The following is a 27,662-nucleotide window of genomic DNA, read 5'->3' as shown; positions in this document are numbered from 1 at the left end:
CCATACCCTTAATCATTTTTGTTGCCCTTTTCTGAACCTTTTCGAATTCCAATATATCTTTTTTGAGATGGGGCGACCACATCTGCACACAGTATTCAAGATGTGGGCATACCATGGATTTATACAGATGCAACATGATATTTTCTGTCCTATTATCTATCCCTTTCTTAATTATTCCCAGCATTCTGTTCGCTTTTTTGACTGCTGCTGCGCATTGAGTGGATGTTTTCAGAGATCTATCCACAATGACTCCAAGATCTCTTTCTTGAGTGGTAATAGCTAATTTAGACCCCATCATTTTATATGTATAGTTGGGATTATGCTTTCCAATTATCAACATTAAATTCTATCTGCCATTTTGTTGCCCAGTCACCCAGTTTTGAGAGAGCCTTTAATAGCTCTTCGCAGTCTGCCTGGGTCTTAACTATCTTTAGTAATTTTGTATCATCTACAAATTTTCCCACCTCACTGTTTACCCCCTTTTCCAGATCATTTATGAATATGTTGAATAGGACTGGTCCCAGAACAGACCCCTGGGGGACACCACTATTTACCGCTCTTCATTCTGAAAACTGACCATTATACCTACCCTTTGTTTCCTATCTTTTAACCAGTTACCAATCCATGAGAGAACCTTCCCTCTTATCCCGTGGCAGCTTACTTTGCATAAGAGCCTTTGGTGAGGGACCTTGTCAAAGGCTTTCTAAAAATCTAAGTACACTATATCCACTGGATCCCCTTAGTCCATGTGCTTGTTGACCCCCTCAAAGAATTCTAGTAGATTGGTGAGGCATGATTTCCCTTTACTAAAACCATGTTGATTCTTCCTCAACAGATTATGTTCATCTATGTGTCTGACAATATTGTTCCACACATCTTTAAGAAATTGGCAGACGAGCTCTCTGAGCAACTTTTGTTATTTGACAAATCTTGGAATACTGGGGAAGTTGCAGAGGATTGGAAAAAAGCTAATGTATCAGTAGAGTCCCACCGGGGTCTGTTTTTAGCTAAATGCTATTCAATATTTATCAGTGATTTAAAAGAAAATATTAAATCATTTCTAGCATGTTAGCAAAGGACACATATACTGGAGAAATGGTAAAGGATGAGAACGTGTCCACTGTACAGAGTGACCTGGATCGCCTAGTAAGTTGGGTTCAAGCATGCATTTTAATACAGCCAAATAGATGGGCCGAGGGTCTGGATCCTGGAAAGCAGCAACTCTGGAAGGGGCTTAGAATCATGATGGATAATCAACTGAACATGAACTCCTACTGTAGCATGGCAGTTGAGGTAGCTAATGTGATCCTTTGATGTATAGGCAGGGGGAATACTGACAGTAAGGAGGAGCTATTACTGCTGTAGAAAACATTAGTGAGACCATTACTGGCATACTTATTCTCTGTTGGTGCCCACACTTCAAAATGGATGCTGACAAATTGGAAAGGGTTCAGAAAAGAGCTACAAGAATGATGTGAGGTCTAGAAAACCTGCCTTACAGTAAGAGACTAAAGAAACTCAATATAGATAGTTCATCCAAGAGATGGTTAAGAGGTAATTTGATCAGGGTCTACATGGGGGAAAGATTTCCTATTTGTAAAAGGGCTCCTTAATCCAACAGACATAGGCATAGGAAGATCCAATGGCTAGATGCTGAAATTAGACAAATTCAGACTAGAAATGAGGTGCAATTTGTTTATAGTGAGGGTAATTAACCATTGAAACAGTTTACCAGGCAATCTGGTGGATTTTCAATCACTTGAAACCTTTAAATCATGATTGGATGTCATCCTAGAAAAGTTATGTTCTAGCTCATCCAAAAATTATGGGCTTTATGCAGAAGTTACTGGGTGAAATTCTCTAGCCTGGGTATTCATGATGTCATAATAGATGATCATAAATGTCCTTCTAGTCTTAAAAATCTATGAACTAGACTATAACAAAATATTTTGGCAGAATATAAAATAGTGTACAAAACAGGTTGGCTGATCAAAGCTTTGTTCCTACCTGTTATACATTAGGCGTTTGAAGTCTTGGAATAAAGTGTCCTTATTTTTGTCAATAAATCCTGTGACTGAATATCTATGAGAGAGAAAAACAGTCAGTTGCACAGAGGTCAAATATCACCACGGCCACAGCTTCTGGGTATTCGGTAGAAAAAGCTTATGTGCACCAACGTGGAATCACAAACAAGGGAAGAAATGTGGTCAATGGGTGGGACTGGGAGACAAGGGACAAGCTCATTCTCAGATCTGCCACTAACTTGCTGTATAACCTTTTGGGTAAAATCACTGCCTTTATGTGCCTAAATTTCTCCTTCTTTAAAATGGGAATAATGCTTCCCTAATTTGAGAATGCACTTTTAAATCTACAGATGAGAAACAATAAGAATTATTTCAAACAAACAAACTATGGGCTCTAGTACTGTCTGCAGGTGCTTTCACAATTCACTTCTGTCCTCTTAGATTTGCAAGCTCTCAGCCGCTAGCAGTGCAAAAGTTTCAACCACAGAGGTATCACCTCGTTCTTTTTCCCTAAGCTACCAGAGAAATTTGGCTGTTTCAGAATCATAGACGCTTTGAGTTGGGAAAAACCTAAGGAGGTCATCTACTCCAACCCTCTGCTCAAAGCAGGACCAACCCCTGTCAGCTGTGTCTATCAATAACGCTATATTCAACAGAGACTCCACAAGAAATCCACCTTCACTTAATGGACTCCATAAAGCCTGGATTTGTCACCTTTATAAAGTCCCAAATTGTTCCATCATTAACATGCTTCAGGTATTAGCTATAAAAGAAAGGTGGACTGATTTAATGATTCTTTTAGGGTTTGTCTATACCAAGAAATATGCCAGAATAGTTATTCTGGAGTAACTTTCCATGTCACCACTCTTATTCTGGAATAAGAGTGCCTTTGTCCAATTTAATTTAATCCACATCCAAAAATAATTATTCCAAAATAGCTACTTTGGTAAAAAATGTTAAGTGTAGAAAAACCCTCAAGGCGATTTAGTTAGATTGATGCACGCTGCTTGTGTGAACACTCTTGTTTTAGTTTAAGGGTGCCCTATTTTAATTCAATTAATCTTAAATTGATCCTTTATCCATTTAAGATAAATTGATATGGCACTAAACAGATTTCTTAGGTCAGTACAACTTCCTTGTGTAGACAAGATCTAAGCTTCTCTTGGGAAACTTCATTTTTCTTCCTCCACCCTTCATATTCCCTGACTCCCAAGAAGACTGTATACCATGTAGCAAGAACAAGTGTGGCACTGAATTTTATTTTAAATCTGTTGCATTTATCACATAGAAATGAGAACACAATGTAGGTTAAAGCTGGACAAGAACAAGTAGAAGGTGCACCTTCTCATACAGAAAGGAAACACTCACATGACGTCTCCCGCGTAGTGCTTAATCCGAAAGTCTCTATCAAACTCCAGGATCTTGTCTGTCGCACAAAGCTAAAATAAATCACACATTTATTAAAAGGAAGGCATTAAATGTAAGCACTGAAATTCCACAAAGTTCAGAGCACACCAGCTTTTAGATTTCACCTTGTATTACAACAAACTGGAATTGTAAAATTATTCTATTTTCTACAGACAAATCATCATGTACTTTACTCAGATTTTTTTTGATAAATAAAACACAAGGACATAAAAATAAACCATGTTCCAAGATCCAGATTTTTTCAATTAAATAGTCACTGACACCTCCAAAAACTGTTCCTTTTTTATTAAAAAGAATATGTGCATGGAAACAGAACTGCTTTGCCTTGTGTTCCCCATCTGCTCCTATTTATTCCTTCATGGCATCAATCACCTCCAAATCAACATAACATGGTATCAGTAACTCAGGATGACTGAATGACGTGTAAGGTATTTACAAAGCATCAGTCAATCTGTCCCCCCCCCCGCAACATTTAGAGAAAAGGTGGGTGATGTAATATCTTTTATTGGACTAACTTCTGTCGGTGAAAGAGACTAGCTTTCGAGCTTACACAGAGCTCTTCTTTAGGTCTGGAAACCATACTCAGAACATCACAGCTAAATACAAGGTGGAACAGATTGTTTAGAATAAGCAGTTAACACACATTTAAAGGGACCGTTCAAGGTGAAGTGGCCTGTTAACACCCCTCCAGTCATAGGTGGAAAGGAAGGGAGGGGAGAAAAAAAACAATTGGGGGGGATTGTTAGTGGGTTATAGATTACTGTAATAAGTCATAAACTCAGTGTCTATTCAGTCCATGATTTTCAGTGTCTAGCGAAGTTATGAATTTAAGTCTCAGGCTCATCTTTTGAAAGTGTTGTGCAGGTTTCCTTTGAGGATGAGGTCCCACCAATAACTGGCAGCCAATAAACACACAAGCTAGAACTTTCACAGCTCTGCTAGTCAGTGATGAACCCCAGGATGCTCAATAGTGGCCAAAGCCCTGTTGCCACAGAATGCTCTTAATATGCTGTTAGACTGTTGTGCTGCAAAGATGAAACATAAACAGCCCACAACACAGGAGTCACTAGCATCTAAAACAAAATGCAAATAGGAAAACTCGGCTAAAACTAAAAAAGCTGGAACTAGCAAAGAAATGGAAGTGACTGCACATTAGTTACAAGCACAAGACCACAAGGCTGGACCATCCAGTAACCATGCTACACACATGAAGGATAATCCAATCTGATGACACCTTTTAAGATGGTGCATTGGCTTCATTTTTAAGGGTGTTCTTTTTGGCAGTTTTGTTTGGTCTCTTGTGGAAAAGCCTAATAAAGTCCATCTCAAACTCTTACTTGGTTTTATATCTTTGCTCCCTATTTCTTTATGAAGCACTAGCCTGGCTTTTTGCATCCTGTCAATCTAATAGCGCTTGCCAGCAGAAATATGTAGAAAGCCAAGTCTGGCCAAGAAAACCTGAGAAATGCCTGACAGTACAGGATTGCACAGTATGGAGAGGAGGTGACCAGCCCTCTGTGGAGAAAGAAGTGGTTCAGGACTATTTAGGAAAGCTGGACGAGCACAAGTGCCATGGGGCCGGATGCGCTGCATCTGAGGGGGCTAAAGGAGTTGGCGCCTGTGATTGCAGAGCCAATGGCCATTATCTTTGAAAACTCATGGCGATCGGGGAAGGTCCCGGATGACTAGAAAAAGGCTAATATAGTGCCCATCTTTAAAAAAAGGAAGAAGGAGGATCCGGGGAACTACAGGCCAGTCAGCCTCACCCCAGGCCCTGGAAAAATCATGGAGCAGGTCCCCAAGGAATCTATTCTGAAGCACTTAGAGGAGAGGAAAGTGATCGGGAACAGTCAGCATGGATTCACCAAGGGCAAGTCATGCCTGACTAACCTAATTGCCTTCTATGAGGAAATAACTGGCTCTGTGGATACGGGGAAAGCAGTGGACGTGTTATCCGTTGCAGGGCCGGTGAAAGGATATTTTGCGCCCTAAGCGAAACTTCCACCTTGCGCCTCCCCCCCCCCCCCCGCACATCGATTCATTGAGGGGCAAATCCCAATGAGCCTTTATAGACCCCAGGGGCCAGCCTGCCCACGGGGCCAGCCGTGCCCAGGATCTGCTCCCCAGACCAGGTTCCCCCCACCCCACCCCCTGAACTCCCCTGGAAGGTGCACAGACCCCCGTGAGCCCTCCCCGCCCTGACGGCCCCCGCCCCGAGTCCACTCACTGGCTTTGCCAGGGTTGGGCCGCTGCAGCAGCTCGGCAGGGAGGAGCCATCTTCCGGAGACACCGGAGAGCCAGAGCGTCAGCTTGCAGTGGCGGTGAGCCCCAGCCATGGAGCAGCCGGCGCGGTGCAGGGGGGCAGCAGCCCTGCAAAGGCGGCGGCGCTAGTGGGGAGCAGCCGCACCCCCCCCCCCCCCCCTCCCCGGGCTGCGGCCTGGCACGCACCCCCCTACCCCCCCGGGAGCTACTGCACGCTGCAGCAGATGCATGTGGGCGCCAGCCCTCATGCACCCCCCGGCTCTCCTCTCACCTAGGGTTACCATAAATTCAACAATCAAAAAAGAGGACGGGGGGGGGAGCCCCACCCTAGCCCCGATCCACTCCCTCCCACTTCCCACCCTCTGACTGCCCCCCTTAAAACCCCCAACACCCCCCCCGCTCCTTGTCCCCTGACTATCCCCTCCTGGGACCCCTGCTCCTAACTGCTCCCCAGAACCCCACCCCCTACCTAAGCCTCCCTGTTCCTTGTCCCCCGACTGCTCCGATCCCTCTCCACACCCCTACCCCATGACAGCGTCCCTCAGAACTCCTGACCCATCCAACCCTCCCCCTGCTCCCTGACTGCCCCCCCGGGACTCCCCTTACTGCCATGCCGGTCAGGCGCTGGCTCCATGTGGAGGCAAAACGCGCTACTGGGCTGCCGCGCACACAGTCCCCCAGAGTGCTGAGCCAGCAGGAGGGGCGGCGGCTCACAAGCCCAGGAGACGCAGAGCCCAAGCGCGACGAGGGGGGAGCCAGGGGGCACAGGAGGGCTAGTGCCTACATGCATCTGCTGAAGCTTGCAGGAGCCCCCCCCAGGGGGGACGCCAGGCCGCAGCCTGGGTAGGAGGGGCGGGGGGCGCGGCTGCTCCCCACTAGCGGCGCTGACACCTTTGCAGGGCTGCTGTCCCCCTGCGCCACGCTGGCTCCTCCATGGCTGGGGCTCGCTGCCCCCGCAAGCCAACGCTCTGACTCTCCGGTGCCTCCAGAAGGCAGCTCCTCCCTGCCGAGCCAGGGCACCGCTTTTTGGCACCCCAATTACTTGGCGCCCTAGGTGACTGCCTAGTTCGCCTAGTGGTTGCATCGGCCCCGATTCCTTGACTTTAGCAAAGCTTTTGATATGGTCTCCCACAGTATTCTTGCCACCAAGTTAAAGAAATATGGGCTGAATGAATGGACTATAAGGTGGATAGAAAACTGGCTAGATCATCGGGCTCAATGGGTAGTGATCAATGGCTCTATGTCTAGTTCACAGCCGGTATCAAGTGGAGTGCCCCAAAGGTCAGTCCTGGGGCTGGTTTCCTTCAGTATCTTCATTAATGATCTGGAGAATGGCACGGATTGCACCCTCAGCAAGTTTGTAGATGACACTAAACTGGGAGGAGTGGTAGATATGCTGGAGGGTAGGGATAGGATACCGAGGGACCTAGACAAATTAGAGGATTGGGACAAAAAAAATCTGATGAAGTTCAAAAAGGACAAGTACAGAGTCTTGCACTTAGGATGGAAGAATCCCATGCACTGCTACAGACTAGGGACCGAGTGGCTAGGCAGCAGTTCTGCAGAAAAGGACCTAGGGGTCACAGTGGACGAGAAGCTGGATATGAGTCGACAGTGTGCCTTTCTTACCAAGAAGGCTAAGGGCATTTTGGGCTGTATAAGTAGGAGCATTGCCAGCAGATCGAGGGATGTGATCATTCCACTCTATTCAGCATTGGTGAGGCCTCATCTGGAGTACTGTGTCCAGTTTTGGGCCCCACACAACAAGGCGGATGTGGAAAAATTGGAAAGAGTCCAGCAGAGGGCAACAAAAATGATTAGGGGGCTGGAGCACATGACTTATGAGGAGAGGCTGAGGGAACTGGGATTGTTTAGTCTGCAGAAGAGAAGAATGAGAGGGGATTTGATAGCTGCTTTCAACTACCTGAAAGGGGGTTCCAAAGAGGATGGATCTAGACTGTTCTCAGTGGTGGCAGATGACAGAACAAGGAGTAATGGTCTCAAGTTGCAGTGGGGGAGGTTTAGGTTGGATATTAGGAAAAACTTTTTCACTAGGAGGATGGTGAAGCACTGGAATGGGTTACCTAGGGAGGTGGTGGAATCTCCTTCCTTAGAGGTTTTTAAGGTCAGGCTTGACGAAGCCCTGGCTGGGATGATTTAGTTGGGGATTGGTCCTGCTTTGAGCAGGGGATTGGACTAGATACCTCCTGAGGTCCCTTCCAACCCTGAGATTCCATGATTCTGTGATTGCAGAAAAGCAGTTTCCTTCTTTTTCAAACTTCTCTCAGTTCACATCTTATCCCTTTTTGCTGGCTATTTGACCTTCAAAATACATATCAAGTTCAAAAGTAAACTGCTACCTCTCTCAGACCTGGTCTACACTACAGAGTTAGGTTGATGCAAGGCAGCTTATGTCGAACTAACTCTAAGTGTCTACACTAAAACGTCACTCGTGCCAATGTAACTCGTCCACTATGCTGAGTTAATTCCACTTCCATGAGAGGTGTAGCACTTAGGTCGATGCAGTTTCAGCATAGACACTTGTTGCTGACATTGATTGTCGCACAATACCCCACACTGACTGTTCAATCAGTGCAAGTGCTCCTGGTGAGGATGCGCACCACCAACACAAGGAGCGTAGTGTGGACGTGCAAAAGCGATTTAATTACTGTGGTGGCTGTATGTTAACGTAACTTAGGTCAACATAATTTTGTAATGTAGACATACCCTCAGACAAATAGTGCTTCATGGTTTGACAGATGTCAAATGGCACCCATCCTCCTAGGAAACTAAATACATCAGCCATGTGACGGTCACAGCCTTGAACTGGCATAGCTGTGGTAGCACCATAAACTGCTCAGCTGGTTAACTATAGGATCTTCTTTTTGTGTCCTCATACTGTTTTCCGCCACATCCACGCACATGCAATTGCCTGATCGTTGCACTCTGCCAGCTCACTGGAAGAGCATTCATGGTCAAGGAGTGGCACTGCAGGAGATGCTTCATCAGATTTTGAGTCTTTCTGCCACAGTCACAGGTATTGGGGCCAGTAACATAGCCCCACTTTATCACTGCATCTCTAGACAGTGCAGAGTTGATTAACACAATGCCATATACCCCAGGGCTGATCTGCACTGAGTGGCAGGTGCTCCACTGATGGGAATCGGAGCACAGAGGCTACAGGGTCATTCTCTACTCATTTGCCATAACTGAAACCTTGTCTGTTTGGGCAACAACGTTAGGGGTTTAATAGTGGCAAGAAAACTTTGTTGTAACTTCAGTCAACTCAGCGTCAGTGTTATATCATAAAGCGGATGTCTTGGATATGTGCATTGCCTTCTGCACTCTATTAGCAATTTCCCAATGTACATTAGGAGGAGCAATACCTGCAAGAGCATAGAGGCTGTTCACATGAGTAGGCTTAAGGTATCCTGTAATATAGCAGCAGGTGGCATTAAGTACAGGGTCTAGTTTCTTTGCATGAGGGAATCGTGCCCACACTGCATAGGCATATACAGCAAAGGAATAGCAAAGTGCCAGTGCTGTTGATTATGGAATGGACAGCTCTCCACCACATTCTGATGTAACCAGTTCACTGAGAATATTGTTTCATATGCTAACCTTGGCTTTAGTTTTCTCGATGTGGACTCTAAAGAGCATGAGTTCGAGAGCAACACCGATGTATATGGGATTTACGGAATGAGTAATAGATAGATAGATGTAAATAAGGAATGTTTACATCTGAGCATACTAAATCTTGCTAGTTCTAAACACAAACCACAACTGAAATGAATAAAAGGCACCATGGTTAAAGGGTGAGCATGGTACTAAGTTGTTATAGCACCTCTGCCACCAACTCTCTGTGACCTTTAATGAGTCACTTCACCTGCCCTCTGAGAATCTCCCAACATTTAAAGTTGATTTAGGAATTCACTGATGGTTACCCATCAGTGCACCTGACCCTCTTACAGTCACAAGATTAATCAATTACAAACCTGAATGTAAGACAAACCCTTGCTCATTGAGAATACTTTGCTACTTACATCACAGGTGTTGTCAGCAATACTACATTTTTGCTGTCTATTTATTGCCACAGTGTAAAGCTTGTATTTATTCCAGTCTGTCTAGGTTTCTCCAGAATAACCAGAACAACTAAGCAGAAAGCAATAGATTAGATATGCAGTACATAAACTAGGACACGACTATTTAGGGCACAGCAGCCCCTTAGAGCTTATCCACACTGATGTGGAGTGCAACATACTGTAGAGGGGGGCAGTGAAGCATTAACCCTGAGGCTGGAAAACAGGAGCTATTCCCAGAGCATATCAGCACATGTATTTTAACTCCAAGAACATCTTCCTCAATATCTTTAATTTACACAGTAATTATGCTAGGACTTTAGCTGACAGACACCACAGTATTTTAACTGCAGTCCACAAAGCCAAGTAAATAAGTGGAAGCAAAATGAAACCAGGTCTTTATTTGTAACTTAAAATATGAAGGTGGAAACAATTCAGACTTTTATTGGGTGGTAACTAGAGGAAGCAAGAGCCAGTAAAGAAGATATTTTAGGTATTAGTGAGAAGAATGTTGTTTGCAGGGGGGCAAGAGGTCAGAAGAAGAAACAAGATGCTGAGGATTTGATGGGTCAAAACCTTCAAGGTAATATTGATTTACACTATCTGATACGATTGTTTTCCCATCAGTAATTAGTATAATTGGCTACACATGCGGAAGTGCTCATTTATTTTTGTATCCCTTGTTTTCTCTTTCAGTCTGTGCTAATATAGAATTTCCTCCCTGCTGAGGAATACTGGTATTGGCACTACATCATACGGTTGAATGTTTCCTATACAAAGAAGAAACTCTTGAAGCCAGTGGTTCAGTCAGTTGTGGCTTTCCCATTTATAGCCCCTCACTCATTGTCAAATTCACTTCCCCTCACACCAGCACATTATACCAAGAGCTCTCACCTCCATGCATAGCCATTTGCTGGTGGTCTCAGCAGAGAAGAGACCTAGGAACGAACAGGTCATGGAGAAAGATCTTCCCTTGAGTTTAAGTATATTGGCAGGGTAGCACTGGGAATCTGGACTATTGCTGCCCTTGCTATACCTGTTCTGAAAATATAAGACTTCATTCCCTAAGCCCCTGAGACTGGAACCATTCAAAAGCATTATTAACAACAAAGGAAAGAATTTGCATCCAAATTCACTAGCCTCAATTATGCATGACAGACATAACACTTCAATACACTGAGTAAATTCACTGCCATTTACTCATAAGATTTGAAGTATTCATAACATATGCCCCTACCTTAACTGCACAGCAATCCCACAGCTTAGTGCTGACAATGAGAATATTGTTCGCGGTTTACCAAAAAATTGTGTATGGCAGTTTAGCTGACAGGTTACACGCCAAGTGAAGTGTGCTTAAGAATAAGCCATAGCTGAATGAAAATCTTTTGATTTTACTTCCATTTCCATTCTTCACTAAAACAAGCCAGATCCAGGGCTCTTTCTACTGTTTGAATTCAGAGTCTCTGGAGACAGTCTCTAGCACATTTCTTAGACAAGTATGCTACGGTGATATTCCTACCTTATATACAAAGCTGTGCAGTGGTGAAGACAGTATTCTAATGAACAGATTTCAAATACTATTTCTCAATGAAAAGACATCAGTAAATTAAAGGACATTATTGGATTATTCAATGCGAGTAGTTCTCAAATTTATCAGGCCAGAGCCTGTATTTTTAAAATACTACCAAGTGACAAAATCTTTTAACTGGTTGTCATATCAAAAACAAAGCAAATCAAAGGGTCTGGAGGATTATGGGTACAATTTAAGATGAGCACCTTTTGTAGCCATTGAGGGTGAAGATTACATGGCTGTAATAAAGCAGAAATATGAGCCATTTTCACTGCCACAGCATATTAAAGCTGGTTGAGTAGGGAACAGTCACATGAACTGGAACTGTGCACCTATTGGTTATAAATGACATCATATGTCAAGACAAGTTCATGCTTTCCCGTTTTCCCCTTGAAATAAAATCTACTGCATTGATCGTACTTTAGCTCCCTCTTCTGGATACAAACCATTATAACATTCATTCATTCATTCATTCTAAACTAGAGAACTTGATTGGCCATATAAATACAGAAATTCTATGTGCAGCAGACATTTAAGTTTTATTCTAGAAAAGGGCCTTCCTCTATTCATCACTGTGTGAGTCCTTTTCCTTATCCCATTTAGAATGATACAGCATGTGCTGCATGTGAAGAGAGGTGGGTTCTGATTACACAGATGAACAGTTTACCTTTCTGCTGGAGAAATGAGCATGTTTCCCCAGTTTGTTATTCAGTGCCTCAAGGAACATCTCATCGGTGACTTTTCCAACATTCATGCAGGCATCATCCAGAATGGCAATGATCCCTTTGTGCTGCTGTTCCACCAGATCCACAATGATCTGGTTGTTGAAATAATCAATCTGCAGAACACAAAACAACAGGTATTTGCAGGTCTTCTCTCGCTATTGAGTGAGAAGGAAGTGGATGAACAAATAGTACCCACACTTATGCACACACCAGTAACCATACAGGGAGAATTATGTGCAATACAGCTTTATTAACTGTAATAAAGAAACTAAACTGAGAAGTACTAGGCTCATTATGCAGTGGTGCAGTGCTCAACAGTTTCATTCTACAGACCACTTTGAGCATTTCTTTCTCCTAGGCCTCTATGTCCCCAAAATATCTCACTGTTTGCTTTGCAAAACATGCCATTCTGTGGTCCACTGATACGCCATAGACCATAATTTGAGATCCACTGAGGTAGTGGAAATAAAATATACATAGAAATTGTAATGAAAATTACTGCTTCCCAAACAGACAATCTGAAAATATGCTGGACTGCAGATTATATATTCAGACTTCCTACTCTAAGGTTTCGTGGACTACAGCCCACTTCTTCTGATGTATATAGAGTGGAAGACAACTCCCACCTGTTTATGCTGTCTGTATGCGTGTATATATATCTCCTCAATATTTATTCCACCCTATATGCATCCGAAGAAGTGGGCTGTAGTCCACGAAAGCTTATGCTCTAATAAATTTGTTAGTCTCTAAGGTGCCACAAGTACTCCTGTTCTTTTTGCAGATACAGACTAACACGGCTGCTACTCTGAAACTATTCTAAGGGTACGTCTTCACTACCCGCCGTATCGGCGGGTAGCAATCGATTTATCCGGGATCGCTATATCGCGTCTCGTTAAGATGCGATATTATCGATCCCCGAACGCGCTCACCATCGACTCCAGAACTCCACCAGAGCGAGCGGCGGTAGCGCAGTCGACGGGGGAGCTGCGGCCGTCGCTCCTGCGCTGTGTGGACCCCAGGTAATTCGATCTAAGATACTTCGACTTCAGCTACGCTATTACGTAGCTGAAGTTGCGTATCTTAGATCGATCCCCCCCAGTGTAGACCAGCCCTAAGAGAAGTGTACTTGTAACACGTGCTTAGTACTCATGTCCAAACTTCATCCCTTACTTGGAGTCTAGTGACTGAAAGCAAAGTTGTTGCATCAGGATTAGATTTTACTAAAGCAAGCAAAAAAACCCTAGTCATTAGCATTAAAAAGTACGTTTAACTTTGTTCAGTTACCCCAGTGTAAACCCCATTGATTCCAGTAGGAAGAACATAACAGGAGAATCTGGCCCAGTATCTGCTCTTCCTCTTAGGGCACAGGAGTTCTGTAAACATTACTTTCATCGCCAACATTCAAATCTAAAAACGAAAGAATCTAGTGGAAGAGGCTCACCTGATGTCTATTTGGCTAGGCAGCTTTAACATGATCCACATGGTACCCCCCATATGTATGTCTGTAGTTGGCCCTCTTCATTCCTATATAGCTCTGAAGAGTTTTATTTTTCAAGAAGTGGGTAACTATAGCAAAAACATTTGCAGCACTAAGAGGCACAGCAGAGAAGGGTCTCCTTTCACATGTTTCAGATTACCACGGCACCAATCCCATAATTAACTACAGTATCTTTCAAGAATCACCTTAGTGAGACATTCATGAACACACTTATGGTAGTGGAAGTTGTGACAGCAAGGTAGTGGTATATATGACTTTGTGCAATTTTACTGGACACTAGCAGGCTGCAGTCATATTGGAAGGCACACAAAGGCCAAATGCTTTCCAACAATATAAGAAAATGGGTAATAAATGTAACTACCCTTCCCCTGAAATGCATTCCTATAATAGATTTCCCCATTACATTTTCATAACTGGCTCATAAAGCCTGGTCTATGCAATTATAAGGCCAGATTTTTCACCAATGAAATCAACGAGTTTTGCCACTGATTTTCTATAGTAGAGGATCAGGATTGTAATGTCTATACAATCTGAACCAGCATCTTCTAATCACAATCCTACGAGTTAGAAAGTATCAATTTCAAAAAATCTTTCTACTTGAACACCTATTTAACTAAATATACATATCACCCAGTTTACAATGATAGCCAGAAAGAGGCCACAAAATGTATAGAAAGGGTGTCATATTTTCAGTTTGCTTCGTCCAGAGTGATTTATGGTTAACAAGTCTGGTGCTGCATCTGCTCTGGATACAGAACTCCCACTGACTTTGATGGGAGTTTACATGAGAAGCAACTTCAGGACCAGGCCCGATAATGGTACACTGGATTCAGCACACCCCCACTGCCAACTCACTCACATGATTCCAGGGAATCCCCTCTCGCTGATACTCCTCCTGTTCTTGCTTTAGAACTAGCTGAATAAAAAGCTGCTGCAGCTTTTCATTGCAGTAATTAATGCAGAACTGTTCAAAACTGCAAAAATAAAGTTGAGAAAAAATTGATTAGTTTTTCATTTCAGGCAAGATGAAGCATCAGTTTCCTTCTCTAGCAATGCAGCTTACCTGTTGTTGTCGAAGATCTCAAAGCCATAGATATCCAGGACTCCAATGACTGTGTTTTTCCCATGGATTGTGGTGTCATAGTTCTTCACCTCAATGATGTCATTGATATGTGTGACAATCCAACAGAAAAGGCGCTCATATATAGCCTACAAGGATAATAAACATGAGGCTTAATTTCTGATCTTTCTCATAACTGATTCAGCTGTATTTCTGTCAAGTCTCTATAATAGTTTCTCTAGTAGTTTAGTTCAAGCTGGTTTTCAGATTAAACCCATATTCACTGGTAAAACTCCTGCTAAAATTAAACAGACTTCTTGATCTGAGAAACCGTCTATTCTTTCAATACAACATCGCTGTCTTTCTTTCTAAATTTGTTTATATGAGAATAGAATCTTAAACAGCTCTACCAATTCTGCTACCTACTTCCCCCATTCGAAGTCATAGTCAACCTTGCAACAACTTAATCATCTCCACATTAATGATTTGGAGGATGGCGTGGACTGCACTCTCAGCAAGTTTGCAGATGACACTAAACTGGGAGGAGTGGTAGATACGCTAGAGGGTAGGGATAGGATACAGAGGGACCTAAACAAATTAGAGGACTGGGCCAAAAGAAACCTGATGAGGTTCAACAAGGACAAGTGCAGAGTCCTGCACTTAGGATGGAAGAATCCCATGCAGTGCTACAGACTAGGGATCGAATGGCTAGGTAGCAGTTCTGCAGAAAAGGACCTTGGGGTTACAGTGGACGAGAAGCTGGATACGAGTCGACAGTGTGCCCTTCTTGCCAAGAAGGCTAATGGAATTTTGGTCTGTATAAGTAGGGGCATTGCCAGCAGATCGAGGGACGTGATCATTCCCCTCTATTTGACATTGGTGAGGCCTCATCTGGAGTACTGTGTCCAGTTTTAGGCCCCACACTACAAGAAGGATGTGGAAAAATTGGAAAGAATCCAACGGAGGGCAACAAAAATTATTAGGGGGCTGGAACACATGACTTATGAGGAAAGGCTGAGGGAACTGGGATTGTTTAGTCTGCAGAAGAGAAGAATGAGGGGGGATTTGATAGCTGCTTTCAACTACCTGAAAGGGGATTCCAATGAGGATGGATCTAGACTGTTCTCAGTGGTTGCAGATGACAGAACAAGGAGTAATGATCTCAAGTTGCAGTGGGGGAGGGTTAGGTTGGATATTAGGAAAAACGTTTTCACTAGGAGGGTGGTGAAACACTGGAATAGGTTACATAGGGAGGTGGTGGAATCTCCTTCCTTAGAGGTTTTTAAGGTCAGGCTTGACAAAGCCCTGGCTGGTATGATTTAGTTGGGAATTGGTCCTGCTTTGAGAAGGGGGTTGGACTAGATGACCTCCTGAGGTCCCTTCCAACCTTGATATTCTATGATTCTATGATCAGAGAATTGTATGAATATGAAAAATACAGGTGAGCAGATGAATGCAGAATTAAGATTTTTATAAAGTGCTCGCACCCATTGTAACTGAGCAGTTAACACCACAAAATACAGTACTATACAATATTATCATCGTTCACTTTTCAAGAAGTAGTCACAAACAAGGTCATTTTCTGTCTTCAGAATCTAATCATTCAATTTAGTGACACCTGTGCTAAGCAGCTCTGGCAAGTATTACAACCTTAAAAGGGCATTCAAGGTGACTGGCCCAAATGTTAGCTCTTACCCAATACCACCATTTAACTCCCTCCATTTCTTCTTCTCACAATTAAAATAAATTTGAGTAGTTAAGTGTCCTCCCAATACTCCATCACTATCACCCTTCCAAAGGAGACTGCTGTCATTGCCAAAACAAACAAAGGTGTAGCATTTGCCATGATCTTCAATGTTGTTTAAGGATGTCATTCCAGTCCACTGCTCTCTTCTTGACAGCAAGCAGACAGCTAGAACTGTCAATCTGTTCTCTCAATCTCATTCACTGCATTTCCATTGTATCAAGATATGATCTAACAGAGCAGAGACTTCCAATGTCCTGGCAAACCCTGCAGCCAAAATTATTTTGTGGGTTGCCCCCACTCATAGATAAAATTTTAACTCTGATGCACCCATTAATTTAGAGGAATAAGTCTTTCATTATGTGAACATTCTAAAAATACATATTGAAGATGAAACATTCAGACTAACAGCCCCCAAAACCTTGTGATCTTCACTTACAACTTCATTAAGCATCTGCACTCTTTGCTGAACCTTTTGCTACACAGATGTTGGACTCTGCAATACTTTCCTTCATCCAGGGGCTCCTATCATTTATGAAATTAAAGAGCAAAAACTGAGCCAGGGTTTTGGAAATTGTTGCATGACAAACTAGCACAGACTTATAGAAAAAGAATTCAGACTCACCTTTGCAAAAGCATCTCTGCCATAGGTGGCTTCCTGCTCTGTGTGCTGCTTGTCAATGACATCCCGGCCTGTAGCTACAGTTCGAAAAAGCAGGGCCTTCTCCACCATGTCAGACTTTGTTGACAGCAAGTCTGCAATTACCGACACAACCTTGCCATTTTCAATCACAGGCGTGTCACTATCCACTGAAAACTTCAAATTCCCCTGTAGCAAGTAGCGAAAGACAAGATTGCTCAATGTGCCTCTGCTGAGAATATTGTCAGCAAAGCTGAAGTAAGCGCTTCATTTCCAGGGGGTGATCTGCTGTTCAGTTCATCAACAAATGGAACACCATTAGCACATTTCTAAATTCAGGCTAAATTGTCCTCAGTATTGTATGCTCCACTCATGGGAGGGACACAAAGGGGGCCACCAGCTAAGGGGGCATGTGGCTTCCCCATGTGACCTACCACGTGACACCCCCCCCGTGACTCCTCCCTGCCCTGCCCCCAGCCTGGGCACCCCGTCCCCTCCCCATCCCATGTTACCTGGGGTGGGGCTCTGTCCTCCCGCAGTGAAAGGAAGGAGGCCTGACACAGGCAGCTCCTCTGGCACGGCTGTCCGAGTACCACCCCCAGCCCTGTCCTCCAGTGGGGCTGTACAGACCCCAGGAGTCGCAGCTGCGTGGGGCGGCGCTGAGGCAGTACAGCCAGGCCGGAGGAGCTGCCGGCATGTGGCCACTCAGCGGTCCCACATTCTGCTCCTTTCACCACTGTAGTTCCCTGCTGAATGTGCCTCCCCCCAGGCGTCTGGGGAGGGGCATGTGACCCTTCTTGACCCCACCCACCCACCCAGGCTTCGCCTTTGCCTGTGATCAAAAGAAAGATTTGGCCTTTAGTATTTAGCAGGATTCAAGGAACGAAGTTATGACAAACTAATTCAAAGAAAGTTTAATCAGGCAAAGACTGTTACAAGCCGGGGGTCTAGAGAGGAGTTGGAATTTAAAGACACTAAGCAGAACCCACAGATTATTTATATTTATCCTTTCCATCTTCATTACAGCTCACCACAAAGTCCTAGAATATGTTTCCAGTTTAATGACATCACCAGAAAAACTGACATGAAGATTGATGAGCCATTAGTCTGAATTATTGTGGGGAAATTCTAAGTCCTGGGTTATACAGAAGGTCAGACCAGATGATCACAGTGGTCCCACAGGGAAATCTGACCCACAACTGGCAGGCAGGAATAGTGTTGACTTTTCAAAACAAACAGCACTTCCAACTGCATCTGCTAGAACAATTTGACTATTGAAGTCACACAGTAACACAAGTAACACAGCCTGGCTGCCCTGCCATTGTAATCCTGGAAAAACAGCTTCCACAAACCCACATGCAGGGAACTCACCAAGTGAAGAATGGCAGCCAAAATTTTGTAGACAGTTTGAATCTCCTCTGGTTTGAAGCCTATCACTTTCATAGCATCTGCCACTGCTTTGAACTCTGCACCATCATTGATGGAACACTAAGGAAAATAGAGATTTATTTGATGTAGTACCTTGCATACTCTAGACAAACATTCTAGAATATAAAGCATCACCATGGCACAGCTTTAAGGACATAACCTGGCAGCCATTATGCAACCACCACAGATGTCACAGACGTGTTACTAAAAAAAGTTAATATTGCACAGAACAGTAGGTCACAGCCACTATCTATTCTATTTATCACATACCAAAAAAACTCTTCAGTTTTATTTAGATTGCAAAATCAACCACTCAACAGTTAAGAAATGCCAGTTTTACAGTTATCCATGCAATTGAATTCTGCCTCCTTTGTACAGCAATCCTATAATCTGCAAGAAGCTGGGAACCTTTGGAAATGGTCTTTAATTACATGATGACATACTATCACAATGCATACGCACAAGAGCACCAAATTATGGTTGTGCAGGCTACTAGATTCCAACGTCTTGACTTTGCAACCTAAAAACCCTCAAGACAGGAACTTACTTACAAAAAGCTGTTCTTTTTCTTCTTTCTTCTACAATTCTCCCATCATGCATCAGAGACAGGGTTTTATCTCAACTTTCAGCACTGGACCATAGTCTGCTACCACTTGAGCTACAAAACTAGCTGGCAGCAGCAAAATACTTATCCAGAAAGCAATATGAACCGTTGGATGCTGATGCTAAGGTCCCATGGTTTTGTTCAATGACCTTGTGACGTAGTGCCACACAGGAAGTATTTGATGTCAGGATTTGCCCTGAACTTTATGTTCCTGAACATAATGTTACATCATAGTGTGGAGACTTGACCTTTAGCTTGGACATTTTTATACAACCATATTAAGGCCCTCCTGAAGGAACCTGAGACTGTTCAAAACTGTTTTTCCATCCTTAAACCATGAATTCTGCACCAGCTAATAGAATAAGTTCTGGTCATTGACTTCTTTCTGGGTCCATGAGGGTGTTAATCACCTCATATGTGTAACCGTTTTGAATCTGTCTTGTCCTAAAGATGGATGACTGATCTTTGGGCGATCACTCATTACAGAGTATGATCATCTTCCATGGGAATTATGGTCCTCAGGTGGTTAATAAGGCCAATCCTTGTTCTATTACAAGTTCTATTACAATGAGGGCAGATATTTTCAGGCTCAGCAGGAGGCTGTTGACCATGACTGGAAGCCAGTCTCTCCTTCCTCCTGCGCCTCTTGTCCTTTTCAGCTGGTCGGCGAACAAGTCCAAAATGCAGGGGACCATCACGTAGGACTTCACTCCATTTTAAGCAATCCTGGGCAAGTGTCTCCCAAGTGTCAATATAACACTTTTTTAGGTTGTCCTTCAGCAAGTCCTTATTATGCTTCCGTTGTCCACCCACGTTATGGTGCCCTTCTTTCAGCTGAGAGAACAGGACCTGTTTTGGGAAGCGATGGTCTGGCCTCCGGACAATGTGTCCTGTCCAGTGGAATTGCTGACGGATGACCATTGCCTCGATACTGGTGGTCTTTGCCCCCTCCAGAACACTAATATTGGTGCACCTGTCTTCCCATTTGATCTTCAGAATCTTACGAAGGCAGCACTGATGGTATCTCTCAAGGACTTTCAAGTGGTGTCTGTAGGTTGTCCAAGTTTCGGACCCATACAACAGTGTTGGGAGAATAATGGCTTGATAAACAAGAAGCTTGGTGTCTGTTCGAATGTCACGATCTTCAAAAACCCTGTGCCATGAACGAGAAAAAGCTACACTGGCACAGCTGAGGCGATGTTGAATTTCTGCATCAATATCTGTCTTGGATGAAAGAGGACTTCCAAGGTAGAGGAAATGATTGACGTTCTCCAGTGCCACTCCATTGATTTTGATAGATGGGGCATGTAATACCTCATTTGGAGAGGGCTGATAGAGCACTTTAGTCTTCTTGACATTAAGAGTGAAACCAAGACATGCCTAAGCATCGGCAAACACATTCAAGATAGTTTGAAGATCTTTCTCAGGGTGGGCAAGATTGCATTGTCATCAACATACTGAAGTTACACAATAGATGTTGTGGAGATCTCTCTCTTGGCTTTCAGCCTGCTAAGCCTGAACAGCTTTTCCATCCATTCTGTAAATGATTTCAACGCCAGCTGTAAACTTCCCAGCAATTAGGTAAAGAATGACAGCAATAAAAACCGCAAACGTGGTTGAAGCGATGATATAACCCTGTTTGACACCTGTTTGTACTTTGAAAGGTTCACTCTGGGAGCCAGTGCTGCCCAGAATAGTCGCTTTCATGTTATCATGAAGCAATTTTAGGACATTGATGTATTTATCAGGACATCCAATCTTAGAAAGTACAGTCCAGAGGTCACGGCGATTCACTGAATCAAAGGCTTTAGTTAGATCAATAAAAGCCATGTACAGTGGTCGGTTTTGCTCCCGACACTTTTCTTGCAGCTGCTGTGCTCTGAAGATCATATATACAGTTCCATGACACGGTCAGAAACCATTCTATGACTCCGGTAAAATTTCTTCTGACGGGGCAGAAAGCAAGTTGCAAGGATCTGCGCTAGAACTTTGCCTGCAATGGCTAGGAGGGAGATACCACAATAATTTCCACAATCTACTTTATCCCCTTTCTTGAAGAGGGTGACAATCAGGGCATCCCTCATTTCACTAGGTATCTCCTCCTTTATCCAGATTTTAAGGATAAGCAGGTAAAGCTGCCAAATTAGCTCTGGTCCACGTCTTTAAAGATTTCAGCGGGGATCCCATCTAGATCTGCTGCCTTGTTGTTCTTCATACAAATTGGGAGGGTCTCCGAGCTCATCCCTAAATGGTCGTTGAGGGATTTGCTCAAGGACTTAATCTATAACCATCAGCAGACCTCCTATGCAATGCAAAAGGATCAGGAGATTCAATACTGAGTTAATCAGCCTGAAAACCACAGCCTCTTCAGCCAGAAAGGCATAAACAATATCATTATTGCCACATTATGCAGGTTGTGTATGGTGCCAAGAAGCAGTGGAATGGTAGGAAAGCATACAACAAAGATCTCCGCCTGCTTGATAAGAAATCATTCATCTACTTGAATTACAAGTCCTGACATTTGGAGAGGCCATGGGGCACTTGATTTTTGATTTCCAGATGCAGAATGATCAATCACTGATCCAAACTGAGTGAATAACAATGAGTGAAGACACTGCTTAATTTAACTTCTGCCTGGTAAGCTAGTCTGCCTTGGTGTGTAGTACATGCAGAAACATGAATCACTTTGCTTTTGCTTTCTCCCTACAGACCACTGCGTGACATTCTATACCTTGGGGGAAGTGTCCTGTAACCGCCATATTCCTCATGTATATATAATTGTGATATTGCATGTAAAGCAGGCCGTGTGAGGTATCAAGGGAAAAGTTATGATCTGCTGAAATCCATGGTTCTATCTAAATATGTATATCATTAATGCATGTGAAATTATGAGAATGTGTTTTATGGCTTTCACTAAAATATGCTGTGGGTTTGGGAGGTACCCAGATACAAGCTCTCCAGAGACAATGACACAGGAGGTAGCCAATGCCCGGGTGGGTGCTGAACAGACATCACCAGCCACTGCCCAGCAGAGGAGTTACAATTCAATGACTCACTCACAGGAGACACACCAAGGTAATGCTTCACCTTGTGACTTAAGAATGCCCATCAGACATGCCCTGGACTTGTCTCCAAGCACATGGGACTAAGGGTATAAAACAGAACACAAGGGCCCCATGCGTGGCCTTTCTCCTTCCCCCTCCTAGGCTGCAAGCAACAGGGACACTCTGAAGACTCCAACAGAGGGGACTGGCCCAGGTTTCAAGGGGTGAAACCTGTGTACTATGAATTGCAATATCCTGTGGGGTGAGAAAAACCACTTAATCTAGATAGGGGTGGGCAAACTTTTTGGCCCGAGGGCCACATCTGGGTATGGAAATTGTATGGCGGGCCATGAATGCTCATGAAATTGGGGGTTGGGGTGCGGGAGGGGATGAGGGCTCCGGCTGGGGATGCGGGCTCTGGGGTGGGGCCAGAAATGAGGATTTCAGGGTGCAGGAGGGGGATCCAGGCTGGGGCAGGGTGCTGGAGTGCGGAGGGGGGTGAAGGCTCCTGCTGGGAGTACAGGCTCTGGGGTGTGGCTGGGGATGAGGGGTTGGGAGTGCAGGAGGGGGTCAGGGTGCAGGCTCCAGACCACGTTTACCTCACAAGCAGCTCCCAGAAGCAGCGGCATGTCCCCCCTCCGGCTCCTATGTGGCGTTGCAGCCAGGCAGCTCGGCGCGCTGCCCCATCTGCAGACGCTGCCTCGCAGCTCCCATTGGCCAAGGTTCCTGGCCAATGGGAGCTGCAGAGCCCCTTGGCTGATCCTATGCATAGGAGCCGGAGGTGGGACATGCTGCTGCTTCCAGGAGCCGTGCAGAGCCACAGCACGCGTGGAGCGGGGCAAGCCCCGGCTGGGGTGCCAGAGCGGGGCAAGCCCTGGACCCCACTCCCTGGCAGGAGCTCGAGGGCTTGATTAAAACATCTGAAGGGCCAGATGTGGCCCCCGGGCTGTAGTTTGCCCACTCCTGATCTAGATGTTGCCCAGTCTAATAGGGTTGAGAGTTTAGACTGCATGCTTATATTTTCTTTTCTTTTGGTAACCGCTCTGACTTTTGGCCCATCAGTTATAATCACTTAAAATTTATCTTTTGTAGTCAAACTTCTTTAACTGTTTATCTTTACCAGTGAGTTTGCCTGAAGTGTTTGGTAAGGGTGCTTATCAGGTTTACAAAGGCTGGTGTATATCCACTTCTCATCAATGAAGTGATGAACCAATTAATAAATTTGCACTGCTTATCCTGAGTAGTGCAAGACAGTACATTTCTGAGGTACATGGCCGGGAGGATTTGGTTGGTGCCTTTCTCTGTGTGATTTGTGAGTAGCTCTGGGAGCATTCATGCAATCTAGCTGGGTGTGGGGGCTCCACATGCAGTTGTGTTGAATGATAACAGCGCCTGGAGGGCTTTGCTGCTTGTCACTAGCAAAGCATTGTGAGAGTTAAGGGGGCACAGCGGTCCCACCATCCCAGACTGCACCCCTGGGATCCCATCACACCTAACACAGTTCTCCATAAAGACCAAGAAGTGAATTTTCTTTAAAACCAATACTGATACTACCATAATCCTGGAAAAGACCTTTGGAGCAGATTCCAGATTAAATGGTAACGATCAGAGTTGAAAAAGCTGCCCACTACAAGCAAAGACATGAGGAAGCTGAAGGGAAAAGCTCAGACTTGCAGATGGAAGCAGGACCAAAGAACTCTGAGGGGGGACTGCTGTGTGAGGAAAGTGGACAGTGGGAGCATGTGACTAAGAGAATCAGGCAGAGGAAAAGATGGGCTAGTGAAGGAGCAATAGAGCTCAGGAACAGGTTTGTGGAGTTGGAAAATGAAGAGGCACAGCAGGTGGTCACTGAAGGTGGGAGGGCAAGAAAGAAGAGAAGAGCAGCTAGTTCTATAGGGAGAGGGGAAGAATCAATGGAGATAAACCAAATATGAGCCCCAGGAGGATACAGGATGGGTTGCAGAGGATTGCAAGGGAGAATAGGAATCAAGAGGACTTGCAGCCAGAGGAAACGGGATAGACTGGAGAATCACACCATCACCAGGAAAAGGGGAAAAGGCAGGTCAACATGATTGGGGACTCCTTACTGAGAAGAATAGACAGGCCTGTAACCAGAGCTGATCCAGAGAACAGAAGGCTGTGCTGTCTGCCGGGTGCTAAGATACGGGATGTGGACTCTAGGCTGAAGAGGATCCTAGCGGGAGCAGGAAAGAATCCACTGATCGTCCTTCATGTGGGAACAAATGATATGGCTAGATTCTCGCTGGAACGTATCAAGGGAGACTATGCCAGGCTGGGGAAGACGCTTAAGGAAATCGAGGCTCAGGTGATCTTCAGCGGGATTGTGCCTGTTCCTAGAGAAGGGAAACAAAGGTGTGACCATGTTACGACCATCAACAGATGGCTCAGGCAGTGATGCTATAAGAAGGACTTTGGGATGTATGGCCACTGGGAGGCATTCATGGACAGAGGACTGTTCTCTCGGGATAGACTTTCCCTGAGTAGGGAGAGAGATAGACTTCTAGGATGGAAGCTGGGACAACTGATTAAGAGAGCTTTAAACTAGGAATCTGGGGAGATGTCCAGGTAATCGCCATGCGGGATTTTAACATTGAGAGGGAAGAAAACAAAGTAAGAAAGGATACAGCCGTGGGTAGGAGAATGGACATAAGGAGGAAGGGTAGCATAGATACCAGCCTAATAGGTGATACTGGCGGTAGAATGTCTGGGCCTACTTAGGTAAAGAATGTGAGCGAAGCCAAACAGCAAAAATTAAGATGTTTGTACACCAATGCAAGGGGCCTAGGTAACAAAATGGAGAAACTAGAGTTACTGGTGCAGGAAGTGAAACCAGATATTATAGGGATAACAGAAACATGGTGGAATAGTAGTCATGACTGGAGTACATGTATTGAAGGGTATGTGCTGATTAGGAAAGATAGAAATAAAGGCAAAGGTGGTAGAGTAGCACTGTATATCAATGATGAGGTAGACTGTAAAGAAATAAGAAGGGATGGAATGGATAAGACAGAGTCTGGGCAAAAATCACATTGGGGAAGAAAACTACTAGAGCCTCCCCTGGGATAGTGCTTGGGGTGTGCTATAGAGCACCAGAATCTGATTTGGATATGGATAGAGACCTCTTTAATGTTTTTAATGAAGTAAACACTAATGGGAATTGTGTGATCATGGGAGACTAACTTCCCAGATATAGAATGGAGGACTATTTAGAAAAGCTGGACGAGCACAAGTCCATGGGGCTGGATGCGCTGCATCCGAGGGTGCTAAGGGAGTTGGCAGATGTGATTGCAGAGCCATTGGCCATTATCTTTTAAAACTCATGGCGATCGGGGAAGGTCCCGGATGACTGGAAAAATGCTAATGTAGTGCTCATCTTTAAAAAAGGGAAAGAGGAAGACCCGGGGAACTACAGGCCAGTCAGCCTCACCTCAGTCCCTGGAAAAATCATGGAGCAGGTCCTCAAGGAATCAATTCTGAAGCACTCAGAGGAGCGGAAAGCGATCAGGAACAGTCAGCATGGATTCACCAAGGGCAAGTCATGCCTGACTAACCTAATTGCCTTCTATGACAAGATAACTAGCTCTGTGGATGAGGGGAAAGCAGTGGACGTGTTATTCCTTGACTTTAGCAAAGCTTTTGATAGGGTCTCCCACAGTATTCTTGCTGGCAAGTTAAAGAAGTATGGGCTAGATGAATGGACTATAAGGTGGACAGAAAGCTGGCTTGATCACTTGGCTCAATGGGTAGTGATCAATGGCTCCATGTCTAGTTGGCAGCTGGTATCAAGCAGCCTGCCCCAAGGATCGGTCCTGGGGCCGGTTTTGTTCAATATCTTCATTAATGATCTGGAGGATGGCGTGGATTGCACCCTCAGCAAGTTTGCAGATGACACTAAACTGGGAGGAGTGGTAGATACGCTGGAGGGTAGGGATAGGATACAGAGGGACCTAGACAAATTAGAAGATTGGGCCATAAGAAATCTGATGAGGTTCAACAAGGACAAATGCAGAGTCCTGCACTTAGGATGCAAGAATCCCATGCACTGAGACAGACTAGGGACCGAATGGCTAGGCAGCAGTTCTGTAGAAAAGGACCTAGGGGTTACAGTGGACGAGAAGCTGGAAATGAGTCAACAGTGTGCCCTTCTTGCCAAGAAGGCGAACGGAATTTTGGGCTGTATAAGTAGGGGCATTGCCAGCAGATCAAGGGACGTGATCATTCCCCTCTATTCGACATTGGTGAGGCCTCATCTGGAGTACTGTGTCCAGTTCTGGGCCCCACACTACAAGGAGGATGTGGACAAATTGGAAAGAGTCCAGCGGAAGGCAACACAAATTATTAGGGGGCTGGAACACATGACTTACGAGGAGAGGTGAGGGAACTGGGATTGTTTAGTCTGCAGAAGAGAAGAATGAGGGGGGATTTGATAACTGCTTTCAACTACCTGAAAGGGGGTTCCAAAGAGGATGGATCTAGACTGTTCTCAGTGGTACCAGATGACAGAACAAGGAGCAATGGTTTCAAATTGCAGTGGGGGAGGTTTAGGTTGGATATTAGGAAAAACTTTTTCATTAGGAGGGTGGTGGAGCACTGGAGGTGGTGGAATCTCCTTCCTTAGAGGTTTTTAAGGTTAGGCTTGACAAAGCCCTGTCTGGGGCGATTTAGTTGGGGATTTGTCCTGCTTTGAGCAGGAGGTTGGACTAGATGACCTCCTGAGGTCCCTTCCAACCCTGATATTCTATGAATAATAATAGGGCTCAGATTTTCCTGGATGTGATAGCTGATAGATTCCTTCACCAAGTAGTTGCTGAACCAACAAGAGGGGATGCCATTTTAGATTTGGTTTTGGTGAGTAGTGAAGTCCTCATAGAAAAATGGTTGTAGGGGACAACATTGGTTCGAGCGATCATGAGCTAATTCAGTTCAAACTAAATGGAGGATAAACAAAAATAGATCTGTAACTAGGGTTTTTGATTTCAAAAGGGCTAACTTTAAAAAATTAAGGAAATTAGTTCTGAAAGTGGATTGGACTGAAGAACTTGTGGATCTAAAGGCAGAGGAGGCCTGGAATAACTTCAAGTCAAAGTTGCAGAAACTATCACAAGCCTGCATCCCAAGAAAGGCGAAAAAATTCATAGGCAGGAGATGTAGACCAAGCTGGATGAGCAAGCATCTAAGAGAAGGTATTAAGAAAAACCAGAAAGCCTACAAGGAGTGGAAGATGGGAGGGATCAGCAAGGAAAGCTACCTTATTGAGGTCAGAACATGTAGGGATAAAGTGAGAAAGGCCAAAAGCCATGTAGAGTTGGACCTTGAAAGGGAATTAAAACCAACAGTAAAAGGTTCTAACTATATTAATAAGAAGAAAACAAAGAAAGAAGAAGTGGGACTGCTAAACACTGAGGATGGAGTGGAGGTGAAGGATAGTGTAGGCATGGCCCAATATGTAAACAAATACTTTGCCTCAGTCTTTAATGAGGAGCTTAGGGATAATGGCAGCATGACAAATGGGAATGAGGATATGGAGGTAGATAT

General features: G+C 44.5%; 1 protein-coding gene across 2 annotated transcripts in view; it reads right to left on the bottom strand.

Annotated features, from left to right (window-relative positions):
* The window catches only part of MYO1D (myosin ID), a 371,118-nt gene that overhangs the window by 239,487 nt on the left and 103,969 nt on the right, over window positions 1-27,662 (bottom strand). For both annotated transcript variants that reach the window (XM_034755839.1, XM_034755840.1), the window contains exons 7-13: window positions 18,402-18,518; window positions 17,016-17,219; window positions 14,650-14,795; window positions 14,446-14,560; window positions 12,031-12,201; window positions 3,393-3,463; window positions 2,008-2,082 (exon numbers count right to left, since the gene is read on the bottom strand). In XM_034755839.1, the coding sequence (XP_034611730.1) occupies window positions 2,008-2,082; window positions 3,393-3,463; window positions 12,031-12,201; window positions 14,446-14,560; window positions 14,650-14,795; window positions 17,016-17,219; window positions 18,402-18,518 (899 nt within the window). The remainder of the gene's footprint in view (window positions 1-2,007; window positions 2,083-3,392; window positions 3,464-12,030; window positions 12,202-14,445; window positions 14,561-14,649; window positions 14,796-17,015; window positions 17,220-18,401; window positions 18,519-27,662) is intronic.

This window comes from Trachemys scripta, chromosome 23 (assembly GCF_013100865.1).
Source record: "Trachemys scripta elegans isolate TJP31775 chromosome 23, CAS_Tse_1.0, whole genome shotgun sequence".
NCBI lineage: Eukaryota > Metazoa > Chordata > Testudines > Emydidae > Trachemys > Trachemys scripta.
Note: the sequence above shows the minus strand (reverse complement) of the source record. Positions and strands in the feature narration are given on the sequence as shown.